The 15,873-nt window shown below is 43.1% G+C and overlaps 1 protein-coding gene across 4 annotated transcripts in view; it reads left to right on the top strand.

Annotated features, from left to right (window-relative positions):
* Positions 1 to 752: 752 nt before the first annotated feature.
* The window catches only part of Hmgxb4 (HMG-box containing 4), a 31,095-nt gene continuing 15,974 nt past the window's right edge, over positions 753 to 15,873 (top strand). For 2 of the 4 annotated variants that reach the window (XM_077799286.1, XM_026409986.2), the window contains exons 1-5: positions 753 to 842; positions 5,283 to 5,381; positions 6,006 to 6,154; positions 6,383 to 6,461; positions 7,236 to 8,191. In XM_077799286.1, coding sequence (XP_077655412.1) covers positions 5,351 to 5,381; positions 6,006 to 6,154; positions 6,383 to 6,461; positions 7,236 to 8,191 — 1,215 coding nt within the window. In that variant the 5' untranslated portion in view covers positions 753 to 842; positions 5,283 to 5,350. Of the gene's footprint in view, positions 843 to 5,282; positions 5,382 to 6,005; positions 6,155 to 6,380; positions 6,462 to 6,566; positions 6,682 to 7,235; positions 8,192 to 15,873 lie in introns of those variants that run through there. The other 2 variants (XM_026409990.2, XM_077799287.1) reach the window with 2 other exon arrangements.

Genomic DNA, 15,873 nt, shown 5'->3' with positions numbered 1-15,873 from the left:
GTGAGGCGGTATGCTCCTCTGCCATGGCCCCCTAGGAAGCTGTCCTGTTGAATACAGTACCTTCGCTCGCTCTCAATTCGAGTGGACTGTGCTTTAGTGTATTTATAAATGATGGATTCAGTTTCTGAAATTAAACTTTTTATTTGCGTTTTTTTAAAAAAATTCAAGTTCTCTCATGACATCTCATCTCTCTGAAGACCATTTCTAAACTTTTAAGTGAAAATAATTTATGGCAGAGAAATGTAGATGAATAGGCATGCAAATTGTTTTACAGTGTGTCATTTCAAAGATATGTTCTTCCACCTCACCTCCCCAGCCTAATATCCAAATATAGATGCTAAATTACAAGTAAGTGGCACTGCTGTTAATCTGCATGGCTCTGGGTTTTACAAGTAGGGGGATTATTGAATAAAAATATCTTGAAAGAAATACTATAGTCTTGCGAAAAGCATTGCATTAAGAGTCAGAAGACTTGAACTTGTATCCTGACTCCCATTCCAAATTGCATCATGGGGCAAGTCACTTAACCTCTCTCAATCTACGTCTCTTCTGCAAAATGCAACAAAACCGACCTCACGGGGATGCAGTGAGTTTTTAACAATATACTGTTCAGAAAGCTTCTAGTCCAAATCTGGCACAGAGCAAGTTCTCAATAAACACTTGAACTCTGCAAGCGCAGATTCATTCCATGCGCTCGGCGCTCTTCCCCCCCCCCCCCCCTCGAGTCGGAGTCTGCGCTCTGAGCTCGACTGAGGCTCCCTGGCTGCTCGCGCTCTTCTCTCCTTCTCCAAGATGGCGGCGGTCGGCGGCGCTGAGGCGGGATCCGGGCGAGCCGAGTGAAGGTAGCGGCGAGCGGAGCCCCCACGAGGCCGGGCTGGGCCCCCACCTTGAGGTGGCATCGGTCCCGGCCCGGCGCCACCCGCCGCCCTGGGCCCGCGACACCGCCGCGGGGGCGCCCCAGGCCCGCCGCGGCCTAGCCCTGGCGCCGAGCCGGGGACTGGAGTAGCGGCCGCAGCCGCCCCCGGGAAGGGGCTGGAGCGGGCCGAAGGAGGAAGGCGGCCGCGAGCTGTTCAAACGAGGAAGGCGGGAAAGCTGCGGGGCCGGGAGGGGGCGTGCGGCCGCCCCGGGGGCCTGCGGGCCGCGGCCGCCCCTCCCCCTGCCTGCGGCTCCGCCCTCGGGGGCGCCCGGCGCGCGGGAACCGGGCCGGGCGGACGGGCTGCAGGGCGCGGGGTCCCGGCGCTCGGGGGAGAGGGGCCGGGACCGGGGCGGCGGGAGGGCCGGGTCCTGGGCCGGCGGGAGAGGCTGCGCGGAGCTCCTCTTCTCCTCTTCCCAGAGCTTTGTTGAACTAGCTGTTGGCTGCACGGCTGCCGGAAGAATCCCATTGGATTGCGGTGGGGACCCCAAAAATGGTGGTCCTGGGGGCCCGTTTGCATAAACAACCTGGTACTGTGTGCATTCTTTGCGTGCGACCCAGTTTGTGCCTTCGTAGCGGGAATCTTCTCCATACAGGCCCTTTATCCCTCTGCAATTATTACTTGTAGCTTCCCTTTATTTTAAATCATGCAAAAGAGAAGAAACGTCTATCTCCCTTCTCTGCCGGCTAAGTCGGTGGCAGGTTCTTTGGCCTCCTAGCAGAGTAAATAAAAACACTCAACCCAAAGTAAAGCCTGTTGATCGCACAAGGCTTGTCAAAATTTGTATTGCTGGTCTCACGGAAATGTGTCTTGTCAGCCGATCTGTGTGGTGGTCGTGGTTCCGCTGAATTGTGCTGCAATGAGAGGAGTCTATCCCCACCCCGGGCTGTGGGATCTGCGGCTTCCAGAGCTGGCAGGGGCTGTGAGTGCTGCATAGGTAGGTTCTTGGACAAGGGAGTGGCAAGAATTCGAGCCACTGCGTTCCAGAGATTGGAGAAAACCGTGAAAATGAGAAGACATCTGCTGCTTCTATCCTAGAACCAATGGCAACAACAAAAGTTTCTAAACTGGCAACAGCTGGATGTGCATCTGTCTTCCTTTACCTGCAGTGAGTTCCTGAAAGGAGTGTTGGAAGAAGAGGAAAAGGAGAACAATCTTGGACAAAGTGCTCATCCTGGACTAGACCTGGATCTTAGGGTTTCACTTACTGCCCAGTTCACAAGGCTTAATTGGTTTCCTTTTTTCAGTTCTTATTTATAACCCGGGATGAAGCTTGGGGCTCAGATTATTTCAAAAAAATCACCTTCTGAAACTTTTTCAGTATTTACAGCTTGAATTTTAAAAATAACAAATACAGCATCTGATGACTTTAATTTTTTTCAAAAATGCTTGGGTCATCCAGAAAGCCTATGCCTGAATGCAAGCTGAATTTTTATCTCCAAGTGGAAAAGCCGCTCCACCTTCCCTTTTCCACACTGAAGAAAAGTCCCAGAAGAGCCAGTTAACAATTTGCACGTTTCCTTCGTGCTCTTTTTTAACAATGGCATGCTTCTTACTTCCATAAACAATATTAAATAATAAACTTTTACTTATGTTGTCATTTCTTAGTACACTGAGACAAACATAATTGTAGAACTGTTCCTGCCTCTTGAAATTGAAAATGTTAAATTTTAAACTCCAAAATCATGGAATTCAGGAGAATGTGTTTTAGCACCTCTTTTCCATTTGCCAACGTTTAATGTAATTATGTTTTCTAACGTGAAAAGCAAACCTAATTTTTTTCATTAATCTTCACAATCTTCTCCCTACCCCTGAACTCTGAATTTATCTTGGATAATATTTAAGACCTGGAAGAAACATCAGGGGTTCATCCAACCTTGTATGAATGTTGCCTGAATTCTGCCTCTTTCATCCTGTTGCTTGAGACTTCTTTATCTGGTATCATCTTTCTTTTATGACTCAGCAACCACAACTAACCCCTGAGCTGCAATAATACCCTGATTTAAAGAGCCTAGAAATTCTGGGCCAATCAGTCTTCCTAATCTGGGAGTACTGTAGTCCATGCTGTTTCTCAAGCTCTTGGCTGCCCCAGCCCATTAGTGAATTAGATTTGTGTTCAGGTCCCATTCATTTTTTTCTACAGATATTTAATCCTATAATTATGAAGTGCTCTTTAGTATCTTTAAGAAGATTTAGGTCTGGAGGTGTAGCTCAGTAGCAGAACACTTGCCTCTCAGGTATTAAGACCCTGGGTTCAATTCCCAGTACCAAAAAAAAAAAAGAAGGAAAAATTAAACTATATCAGGCCTAATTCTCACACACAATGTCCACACCAGCATGTTTTCTGTGTTGGCCTGCCTCTGAGGGACAGTTGCTAATTTCTGTTCCTTTTTTCACCTGTTTTGTTTTGTTTTTTTTCCTATAGTGCACTAGTTTTTCAGAGCAGTCAGGTGTGAGACAGGAGGGCTTTTTCATACCTATGAAGTCTTTCTTATACTGTCTGCAGAGACATTTGCTCCTGTTCCGACCACATTGCTCAACTCTGTTCTGAGTTTTGATTGCCAAGGGCAGGCCAGCTTGTAAGTCTCAGAACCTGCCTTTGCTTATGTTTAAAAGTGCATCTTGTTTTGACCACAGATTGATGTCTGTGTTTATGAGATTGAAGAAGTGTTTTTTGGTTTTGCCATTATTTCTCAAAACGTTCTTTGCCAAACCCATTAGACATGAAAAGCATTTAACTGGAGGGCTCAAGCTGTTTTGATTCTTTGGTATCGTCAGCCTCTGAAAACCAAAGTGGCCTGTATATTTTTCTGATAAACTCTGTTGTAATGCCAGTGAGATGATGTTCCATTCCAATAGATATAATCCCCTGTGACCCACCTTCACCCATTTTGGAGTCAGCACCATTTGGGTAGGAAGGAGAGGATAGTGATTCCATTCAAGAAAAATTAGTATTTAAATGCAGGAACATGAAAACTGGCTGTTATCTATCCATGAGGCCTAACCTTATATCCCCTTCAATCCCCTGAAAAAGCCTTTTGAGCAAGCAGTTTCCCATTTTGCCTTTGACCAATTGGTTTCTTTGCTTCACTCCAGTGTCTCTTACTCGCAAGTTCTATCTTCAGTTCACTTCCCAGGGAGTGGAGAAGTACTTTTTGTACTTCTTTTCTTGATCTTGTAAATCATTCTTGGCAATATCTTTTTTCTTCTGTTTTCAATTTAGGCTTACCTTTGTGTTGCATTTTATCTAAGTGTACAAATAAGTCTTTTTTATGTTAATTTATGAAAGTTTCCCTTGTTAATCCAATTCATCTTTTCATACTTATTATTTGTACTTACCTGAAGGAATTACTGCTATGTCATTGAAGGATACTTCACTATTTCTAAATCCCATTTATAATGATGAAAGTAAAATAAAATGGAAATAAATGACCGATCAGGTCAACTTTTTAAGCATTTGACTAACTGTATGAGAATGTTTTCAAACTATTTAACACTTTATTCTATTTATCCTGCAAAGACTTTTCCTGAAAGACTTGACACTGCTTGTCTTAAAGTCCTTGAAAGACTTGACCATCCAGTGCCGTGTACCGCCATGTTATCTTCAAAGTCAAATGCACATCTAAACTTGAATGCCAAAAGAAGTTCTAAAAATTCAATATGATATATAGAACATTTAAATTATTAATTCTTCTAATCAATAAAAATCTTAAAATCATACAGATTTCATCACCTGTAGACAAATGAAAGTTCTCCATGTTTTTCACCTAGCCTTTAAAAAAGGCTTGTTAGTGGTGAAAACTCACATGACTCACTACTATGAGAAGTGTAGCTACTTTTATATTTCTACAAACCAAAAAATTAAAAAGTCTTTAATATCTGTATACCGTTACTATTTCTGTTTAAGTTGCAATAAGTTTTACTGGTTCTCCAATCCACTTGGTAGGATTTTGTGGTCTTCAAGCATTTGGTGTAATCTGTCTTCCTCTGCATCTTGCTTTACCTGTGCATCTTGTAACCATGATTGAACCTACCCCTCTGACTTCATGTCAGTTTCTGCCCTGTCTCTATGTTGTTGGTCCTGTTGGCATTTCAGAAATTCTCATTAATTTTGGAATTAATTTTTATCCAGGAAGTATTTTATATACTTCTCCAAATGACAACTATGACTCAAATCTAATTAAGCTTAACACGCCTCCTACAATTTCAACCCCAGTATAATTACAACCAGAATGAGGAGGTGACGAGACACTCCTCTATTTCTTGCTGCCCTTCCAGTCGGCCCTTGGATCGCTACGCATTCCACCTGGAAGGTTGCCTCTCCACAGATTTCGCGTTACAGGAGGGTTTTCCTTCTTTATTTCTCAGACCTGGTCCTGTAGACGGGAAGGAGCCTGGACACAGTGACACATTCTCAAAGGCCCTGCAGGACCGCCATGGCTTATGATGACTCCATGAAGAAAGAAGGTATGACCCCTTTACCTGAGAAGCGTTCCAAAGGGGGTATCCTCTTCAGTGCTCACGGCCCAAGGATGTAGAAACCAGCACTGGACATCACAGCCTAGACTCCCAAGTGATGGTCCAGAGCACTGTTATGACCTCAGCCTCCACGCCCTCCCCAGACTGGGCCCATGGAAATGAAAACCAGGACAGGGGTTCCAACATGAGAGTCTGAAATATGAGCCTTGGTTTGTTGGGGTGATCCCCTGCAGCACTCTTGGTCCTGCCAGCTCCAGTGCAGGAGTCTGGGGATAGGAATCACACATTGGACGCCCACAGAGCAGCGCAGCACAGGAATCATTACTTTCAGCCTTACCTCTGCAAGTCTGTCTTCCTGTCAAATCACAACTAAGAAACTATGTCTGAGGATGCACTTTGAGTCTTGCATAGCATGGAAACATTGTTTCTTCAGGTTTGATTCTTGTGTTTGCAGCCAGGTCATCAAGAAATATTCTTTTCCCTCTGGGTTTAGCCCTATATTCTAGTGAACTTATTGAAACATAATTGTAATTTAGAAATGGAGGCACTGTTACATTTGGTTGCTACTTACTTGTCATTCTCACTTCCTTTTCCAAATTAACCTTTGCTCAGATTGCTTTGATGGTGACCACAGCTTTGAGGACATAGGACTTGCAGCTGGCCGAAGCCAACGAGAAAAGAAACGTTCTTACAAAGATTTCTTAAGGGAAGAGGAAGAAATTGCTGCTCAGGTCAGGAATTCTTCCAAGAAGAAGTTTAAGGTAAGTTCTAAACATTTAAGATAGAAAAGTTTTTATACTTATTTTCCTAATATTTGAAAATGAAAGTGTGTTCTTAAAACTTTAGGAAAGAAAAATAAACATTGTTGACATGTAATTATTTTCGATGCTTTACTTTGTTTTCCAAAGTCAAAAACCATCAAAGAACAAGTGTTGTTCCAAACTGCCTTCCTCATCTCATCATTGGCCAATTCTTCCTTCTAATTGCAGGATAGTGAGCTTTACTTCTTGGGGACGGACACACACAAGAAGAAGCGGAAGCACTCCTCTGATGACTACTACTATGCAGGTACGGATGGGCAGGGCGACAGGCGGGACAAGCACATCACTGGTTCTTGGAGTCGGGGTAGGGGAAAAGGTCCAGATGTTGCTGACTCAGTGGCCTATTTAACAGGACAGTGGTTCTTGTTCTGAGTGCCGATAAACCAGTGTGAAGGAGGAGAGAGGTGGAGGGCTGGTATTTTGGAGGATTCAGCATAGAAGAACAGTCTTCATTTGTGATATACCAGGTACCAGGTTCCTTCTCCCCCATCATCCACTTATCTTGCACCATGTTATCTAGCCTCCCTTTTGCCACATGTGGTCCTTGGGCCCTCTGGCCTGCAACTGTGGGTCTTTTCTCAACCAGTGTATATCCATTCACAAAACCAGTTAGCTTTCTTGGCTATGCTATGCACATAGCTGATGGGACTAATGTTTTACCTTAATGAGTTCCTCCTGAGCACAGAATCAAATGATACTTTACTTGCGATCTAATGTAATTCGTAACTACCCCTAATCCACAGCTATAGTCGGTTCTTCTGGGTTTGCTCTCTGGTTTCTTGTGGAAGACTCAGTGAAGGGAAACAACTTTAGTGACAAGGATGGTCTCAAGGGTTGAAGACAGACTACCAAACCAGGAGGCACATGGGCGTCATCGCTGAACATTAGGAATCAAAGGGTGTCCCTTCAAATCACTCCTGTTAGCCTCTTCCTCATACTAGTCGGGTGTTTTGGTGAGAGAGGAAACTTGATGGACGTTGCTGCCTGTCCTGTTGACAGTACTTCTCTTCATTATTTCCAGACATTTCGTCTCTGGAATCGTCACAAAAGAAAAAGAAGAAGTCCAGCCCACAACCTGCCGATACAGCTATGGACCTGTTGAAAGCCATCACCTCCCCACTGGCCACAGGCTCCAAGCCCTCCAAAAAGGCTGGGGAGAAGTCCTCCAGCTCCTCAAGCCATTCAGAAAGCAAGAAAGAACACCACCGGAAGAAAGGCAGCGGAAGTGGCGGGGAGCTCTCCCTGGAGGACGGCAGCTCCCACAAATCCAAAAAAATGAAGCCCCTCTATGTAAACACAGAGACACTGACCCTCCGTGAGCCTGATGGCTTGAAGATGAAACTTATTCTCTCACCAAAGGAGAAGGGAAGCAGCTCAGTTGATGAGGAGTCTTTTCAGTACCCCTCTCAACAAGCGACTCTGAAAAAATCCTCCAAGAAGTCAGCTCGGGATGAGCAAGGTGCTTTATTCCTAGGACACGAGTTACAGAGCTTTCTGAAAACAGCCCGGAAGAAGCACAAGTCATCCTCAGACCCACATTCGTCTCCTGGCCCTGAAGGCTGCGGGCCTGATGCCTCCCAGGCCCCCGAACCCCACAGTGCTAACCTTGATCTTTCAGGGCTTGAACCTATTCTGGTGGAATCAGACTCGTCCTCTGGCGGGGAGCTAGAAGCTGGCGAGTTAGTGATAGATGATTCTTACCGGGAAATCAAGAAGAAAAAGAAGTCAAAGAAGAGCAAAAAGAAGAAGGACAAGGAGAAGCACAAAGAGAGGAGGCACTCAAAGTCCAAGAGAAGTTCGGGACTGTCTACTGCAGCAGTGGGAGAGGTCACAATGACACCCGGCCCTCCCCCCAGCGTCCCACACGCTGGAGCCGCCGCCCCTGCCCCACCACCCCCCAGCTTCCACACAGATGGGCACAGTGAGAAAAAAAAGAAGAAAGAAGAGAAGGACAGAGAAAGAGAAAGGGGGGAAAAGGTAACATGTTTTTTGAAGGGGGGACAGTGGGTAGGGGATGAGACAAGTTCTTCACATAGGAAGTGGACTTGGAGTTCCGCAGCCGAGGTGCACCTAGGCAAGCGCAGAGGGTCAGGGCATCGTGGAATGATACCAGTGGCCAAGTCTATCTGGTATGCAAAGAAGAACCGATCGCAATTTGAATTACTAAAGGTTCTCCTTAGCAGAGTTGTCCTCCCGTCGTGCCAGTCTGGGCTTAGAACGCTGTGGCTTCTCCTGGACTCCTCTGAGTTCATGGGAAGAGCTGAGCCAGCCTCTTTCCTTTCCCTTAGCAGCAACTGTCTGGCAGTTGGGACACAGAAAGGTGTCCTCTGAGTTCATTTTAAAACTTTTTTTTTTTTTTTAAGAGAGAGAGAGAGATAATTTTTTTTTTTTAAAGAAAGAGTGAGAGAGGAGAGAGAGAGAGAATTTTTTTTTTTTAATATTTATTTTTTAGTTCTCGGACACAACATCTTTGTTGGCATGTGGTGCTGAGGATCGAACCCGGGCCGCACGCATACCAGGCGAGCGCGCTACCGCTTGAGCCACATCCCCAGCCCGAGAGATAATTTTTTAATATTTATTTTTCAGTTTTCAGCGGACACAACATCTTTATTTTATTTTATGTGGTGCTGAGGATCGAACCCAGCGCCCCACGCATGCCAGGCGAGCGCATTACCACTTGAGCCACATCCCCAGCCCCAACTTTTTTTTTTTTAAATGTCCTTTCAAAATTAGTAAAACAGTGACCAGTTAAGTTACTTAACAATTGGATTTTAGGGTCTGATGGCTATGTTGCTAAAGGTTTTCTTTTAAAAATGAGCTTTTTGTCCCTGTTATGGAGTGATATATAGAAATTTACAAACTGATAAAACAAAGCAAAGAAGTCTTATTCTGAAAATAAATATATTAAGAATTTGAGAATGGAAATTTCATTTCTATCTATGAGGTACAAGTTATTTTCCCCACTTACAAGGTGCCTTTTAAGATAAAGGAGAGAGAGAGAATGTGTACACACTTCAGAGTGGGGAGAACAAAACTAACCTCTGATCCAAGATTCAGTGTGAGCCTAAAAATCTGTATATTTAAATGCTAAGGCAGGTTTTATCCATCTGACTGTCTGAAAGTTGCTTCATGAAGTACAAAGTGTATATTCTATATGATTCTGTTGTCCCTAAGACTTTCCATTTTAGTGATATATGACAGTGCCATAAGCTAATCTCACAGTGCTGAATGTGGAGGTGCAGGGTCGTCAGAGAAAGCTAGAAGAAAAGAAAGGGTGTGGGTGGGAGGGAACACACAGAGGCAGAGAAGTATTTAGGAACCAGCCTAGAAAAATACCTGACCCCCAGGCCTGTGTTTCCATCCGCCTGGTAGATATCTCCGTGTGGATGCCTTGGGTACCTCAAACCCCTGTATTGCTAATTGAGTTTGTCAACCAGGCCCCAAACCCCCGTCTCCTCCATTTCCTTCTATATGTCCTGTGTCCTGCCAAACAACCCAAACTTCATTCTGTGTACTTAGATTTTTCTCAATATTTTATTATGAAATTTTTTTCAAACAGTAAGAATTGAAAAATTGTATGATGACACCATATACCTCCTTTGAGGGTCTCCAGTTCATATTTTGCTTTCTGCTTTATCATAGCTCCATCCACCAGTCCATCTTACCTTTTTTAATGTAGTTCAAAGTAAATTGTGGGTAGTATACACTTTACCCCTAAGCACTTCAGCTTGACGTCAGTGTTTTCAGGACTTTCTTTGTTCTATGAAATTCACATAAAATGAGAGAGGTTAGGTGGACGTTTGTTGAGTTTTGATAAATGCACAACCTGTGTGACCAGACTTCTGTCAGGATATAGACCTTACCATTGAGCCAGAGAGCTCCCTCCCACTCCCTCCTGGCCAGTCCCGCCCCCAGAGCCAGCTGCCACTCATTTGTCTTCTAACTTTATGGTTGGCTTTGTTTTCTAGTCTTCCTCGATGACTTTTAAGCCTTTATTCATTGCCACTATCTTGGGCCTCATCCCTCCCTGTACTTGTGTGACAGATGGCTTCCTTTCCGCTGCTTTCCTTATGCAGTTCATCTTACACATTGGTTCCAGAGTGCTCTTAGGTACCCCTGCGATGACGAGTCCTCTGTGGGACCCTTACTACTGCGTGGGAGGCTGTGAGCTGCGAGAGCTCCAGCCCCGTGGCTCTCCTGCTCTCTGCTCTACCTGTGCCTGTCCAGCCTCTGGCCCTTTGTAGATAGTCAGTAAGCACTTGTTGGATAAATAAACATCAAGGTCCAGACCTTGGCAAGCATTCATCATTGTATGGATTTAGCCCTAAACCTACTTATTCAGCGGCTTTCCCTCTTATTGGTTTATTTTATATATTGTGTGTGGAAATCAAACTTTTTCTCATACATTCTCATTTCTCTTCTTTTCCTCATTTTTGCAGTGACCTTCCCCTTCTCACACATCCAAGCTCTGCCTTCCCTTCAAGACCTTAGCACATGCCACCTCTTCTAAGACACCCCAAACCCATGTCAGAATTCACTTGTGAACTTCCTGGAACAACTTCCTTTCTTGTTGCACTTATTTTCTTCCTTATATTAGCGCTATCTTTGTAAGTATTTCCTCTGCCCTGTTAGACACCATAAGCTCCTTAATGATAAGCACTGTTTTAGTCAATGTCACTTTAACTCCTCCGGGTCCTTCATAAGCATTTGGTAAGTTTATGTCAGGTGCAAGAATATATGGACGGAAACATGGTGTTGAAAAGGTCAGGGTGGGAGCAAACTGTGGAGAAGCTTTCATACCAAAATGAGGAACTTGGCGAGTTGTGGTTTATGAGCAAGCTCTAGATGTGATCCAAATGATAATTTAAAAATGAAATGGTAGAACTGTACAAGGTGGGTTAGACTGTGACAGCACTCAGGCGTTGCGATAGTCCAGAAGGTCTGCAGGGAAACCCTCGGGGAAAGTTGAAGAGAGAGATTCAGAAAAGACTGAGGAGAGTGGAAGAGATCGGGCTTGCATCAGGGAAGCTGGAAACAAATGAGTATGGGGGGCAGCCCTTAACGCTTTGAACCTGGTGCTTTGGAAAACAGTAAGCTTCTCAGGGTTAGAGACTTGCCCTGCTGTAATGCCCTGGGTGGTAGCAAGTGCTAAGAATTTTAGTTCTAAGCAAGAACCTTAACATAAATTAATATTTGATAGTGACTGTCTAAAATGTCAGAAATAGTCTAACTCTGAATCTAATATTTATTTAGTCAAAAAATATTTATGGTGCATATATCATGTTTTTTTGAGCCTAAGTTGAGCATAAAATTTTCCTGTGATGCTTTTAAAGAGTATCCTTTTCCTAGGTTTGTTTCATATAAAAAAAAAAAAAAATCTTAAAAGTTGGGAACAGAGTCCAACCAGAGAGAGAAGAAGCAAGCGCTCAGGGATAGCATTCCCCCAGCCTGCAGTGAGCAGAGACTGAAGAGCCACCCTAGAAGTGCTGATAACGAGGACTGACGAGAAGGGAAAAGCTGAGGAGCAGAGCTGGTGTGGCAGGAGATAACATAGACTCAGGACAGCTACAGAGCTGAGTGTTTGAGGGCAGACTGTGGAGCCAGACCGTGTGGTCCAGACCCTGGCTGTGCGCTTGCGGTATTAGGATTGTACCCGGGAATACTTTACCACCGAGCTATACCCCAGCCCTTTTTATTTTATTTTGAGACAGGGTCTCACTAAGTTGCCGAAGCTGGCCTTGAACTTGGGATCCTCCTGCCTTGGCTTATTGAGTATTTGGGAATACAGGGATGTGCCACAGCGCCCAGCTGAAAGCAAATTCCAGTTCATGGAGAACTCATTGAGTATCTTGGTGTTGGAGATTTGCCCTCTTGAAGAGAAGTGTGAAGGATTTTTTTTTTTTTTTTTTCATTTGAGAAGCAGAGTGTAATAAAGTGGTACAAAGCTTGGACTAGGATTCAGCAGACTTGAATTCTTATCTGTCTGCTACTTGGCAGCTGTGTTCCCTTGAGATTGCTCCCTCAATTCTCTGCTCATTAGTAAAATGGGTTTTTTTATGTTAAATAGTGGTACATGTAACACTTAGCATAGGGCATGACTCAGTAAATATTAGCTGCTGTTACAACTGCTGTTGCTTGCTTCTCAAGTTCTGTGAAAACTTAAAGTATGTGCAAAATTGTCTTTAAAATTTCTTTTTTAGCCACTCATTCCACATATTGGTTGACTAAGCTAGGAGACTGTTTTTATGCATCCAATAGCCCCTTCAGGGTAATACCCCAAACTCTGCAAGATATCACTTATTTAGGAAAACAAGTAAGAGCACAAGGAAAACAAGGACTCTAAAAAGCAAAAGCAGATATTATAAAATGATAGTCCCACAATGCATCAGAGCTCATTGGAGAGCTTCATGGTCTCTGGGGGAGACTGTGACCCCTCTGACTCTATTCCTTTTTGAATTGGGGAATTAGTAACCAGTGTTTTACTTACAAGGGTGTGGAAAAAAATCAGGTTGAGGTGATGGCAATACCCATACACTCTGACCTCTCCCCATGCAGTTCTGAGGCTTTTTATTCATCCAGTACAGATTTTTTCTGCACTTAGATAGTGTTGAGCACTTTCCAGATGCTAAGAGTACAAAAAGAAATAAGACACAGTATCTGCTGTCAAAGATCTTCATGTCTGTTAAGAGAGATCAGAAAATATTCGGTATGTTGAACTGCAGCAGAGGCATGAGCAGAGGGCTGAGGAGGACAAGGAGCCTACATGACAGGTTCCCTGGGACAGGTATCATTGGAACCAAATCTTAAGGCTGAGTAGAAATTATCAGGTGGGAAAAGAAACAGGCACTTCAGTCAGCAGATGGAAAACATCTGTGTAGATGCGGAGACATGAGTGATCATAGGAGTTGGCACAGCAGGTAGGAAGAGCTGCTGCAAGGCGTGCCCAGGAAGTAGGGAAGAGCTGAGCAGGAGTTGGGAAATCTTAGCCACGATGGTCGTATTGGGGCTCTTAGGTATGTAGTAGGTGTTTTCATCCCATTTCACAGAAATAAGAGCAGAGAAGTGAAATCACCAGTCCCAGGATGCACACTGTTAAATGCAGAACAGGAGTTTGGACTCATTTTTCTAATTGCCAATCCGTGCTTTTTTCACTTGCAGAAAGAGTATTGTAAGTTATATTCAGTGATGTATTATGAGAGATAGCAGAAGTATGGTATGCGTTTTAGAAAGTTTTCCATTCACATTGGCTAAAATAAAAGCTTTAGTATAAAAACCTTACTCATTTAGTAGCATCTCCCTCAGCCAGATCATCAAGTCAGATCATCATCTGGGTTAGAAGAACATCAGATGGTATGGTGTGTAAATGTTAAATCTTCATTAAAGAAAACTAAATTTTATTAAGATTCATAAGCAGTGTTGTTTCTTCACACCTAAATGTTTTATCTTTCAAAACTGGGTCTTAGAATTCATGGAAGGATTTTCCCCAGATTCTCAGAGTTCTATCTATGATCCCAGAAAGTTAAGCAAAACTGCTTTAGAAAGAGCATTAAGAAGTTGCTTTTTGAAACATCTTGTTACTGTTAATATATCTCATCAAACATTTATAAGGAGATTTTGGCTGTACAGTTACAACAAGAGTCACGTTTAGTAAGTAGTCAATGGGCTTGTTGCTGACAGTTTGCTACTAACCATAAAGTATCCAAGTTTTCAAAATAGTAACATTTCATTACAGCACAGTTGTGTATTCCAGCTGTGATTGACATGTCATCTTTGTCTTTTCTTGCATGAGAAAGCCTAGACCACTCCAATGGCCTTGCGTTTGGAATCTTGTAGAAATGTGTTGTATGTATAGCTATATGTCATCCATTATTTGTGTATTTTTGTCTGTGCCCTGGAAAACTTTTAACCCTTCACTTTGAAGTCTGAACTTGAGATCCACAGAGTTTTATCTTACGCAGTGGTTAGGTTCTGAGGTCATATTTTATGTAGTCAGAGTTTCCTTTGGAAATCCCTTGAGAGGGCTCCACTTTAAAGGCAGGAAAGTTCTCAGTCCACTAGAATGTTAGTCCAGTGCAGCTAGACTTTTCTGAATTCTCAGTACCACATGATGCCATTGGCATATGTTCAAGATCCATAGTTCTACTTTTTAAGAAAATTATGTTGCATCAAGAGTCACATTTAGTAAGTAGTCAATAAACCACTTAGGTAGTGAGTTCTACACACTGAGATCTACAGAAACTATCTAGGAAAAGCAAATCTATAAATTTATATCCCCTGTCCTTGTAGTAAAATGAATGACAAGTAGAATCACCCAGATGAATGGCCAGATATAAAACTTACACGAGCTGTGTGTGTGTGTGATGCCACTCTGTTGTATTATTGTGGGCCCAGTAAAGAGGGTTTAAAAGGAAGGATCCTTAATTAGTACACCTAAACATTTTGGGATATAAAGCTGCTATTAAGTTAATAAAGGAGATATAACACCCAAAACTCACTTCTGTAACATCTCCAAACAACTTTAGTAGAAGAATACTAAGAAATAAGATGTTTATTATCTAAATGAAAAAGATTTTAAATAAAGGGCTTGCCGCTCTTCTCCTTGTCTCATATAGTTGAGATTGTTCCACCCTGTCCTCCTCTACCACAGTTCCTACTTGTAAAAGAGCTTACATTGGCTTTTTGGATGCCGTGACTTCTATTTTGACAACTATAGAAGGAATAAAAAAGGGCTGGGGATGTGGCTCAAGCCTTGCGGCCCGCGTTGGATCCTCAGCACCACGTTGGATCCTCAGCACCACATACAAACAAAGATGTTGTGTCCGCCGAGAACTAAAAAAAATAAATAAATATTAAAATTCTCTCTCTCTCTCTCTCTCTCTCTCTCTCTCTCTCTCTCTCTCTCTCTCCTCATTAAAATTAAAAATAATTCATAATAATTTTCTGTTGTGTGTCATAACAAATTATGATAAGCTTAGCGTTTTAAAATAACATGTTGTTTCTTCCCAGTTTTGTAGATTTAAGTCCAGATGAGGTTCAGCCACTTCTTTCACTTAGGGACTCTGAAGGCCGAATCAAGATGTCAGCTTGGGCAGGTCCACATCTGAGGCTCAAGGCCTCTTCCAAGTTCATTCAGGTTGTCAGATGGATTCAGTTCCTTGCAGTTGTAGAATTCATGGAAACTTTGTTTTCTTCAAGTTCAACAGTTGCTTGTCTCTTTTTCGGTTTGGCTTAGAGTGGTGGGGAGTGGGTGTTGTAGTTGTTTTGTTTTGTTCCTGGGGATTGAAGCCAGGGACCTTCCACTGAGCTACATCTTTTTATGTATTTATTTATTTTGGGGGGGGTACTGGGAATTTAACCCAGGGTGCTTAACCACTGAGCTACATCCTCAGTCCTTTTTTATATTTTATTTAGAGACAGGGTCTCACCAAGTTGCTTAGGGCCCCACTAAGTTGCTAAGGCTGACCTCAAACTTAGAATCCTCCTTCTTCAGCCTCTTGAGTTACTGGGATTATAGGCATGTGCCTCTGCACTGGGCTCTACTTTGATTTTTTTTCCTTAATTCTCATTTAACATGGTTTCTATTATACGTGGAATTGTTTCAGGAAACTTCTAAGATTTTATTTTTGTAAAGCAAAAATTTTTTTGAGTTTTAAATTCGC

This window comes from Urocitellus parryii, chromosome 5, assembly GCF_045843805.1.
Source record: "Urocitellus parryii isolate mUroPar1 chromosome 5, mUroPar1.hap1, whole genome shotgun sequence".
Lineage (NCBI taxonomy): Eukaryota > Metazoa > Chordata > Mammalia > Rodentia > Sciuridae > Urocitellus > Urocitellus parryii.
Note: the sequence above shows the minus strand (reverse complement) of the source record. Positions and strands in the feature narration are given on the sequence as shown.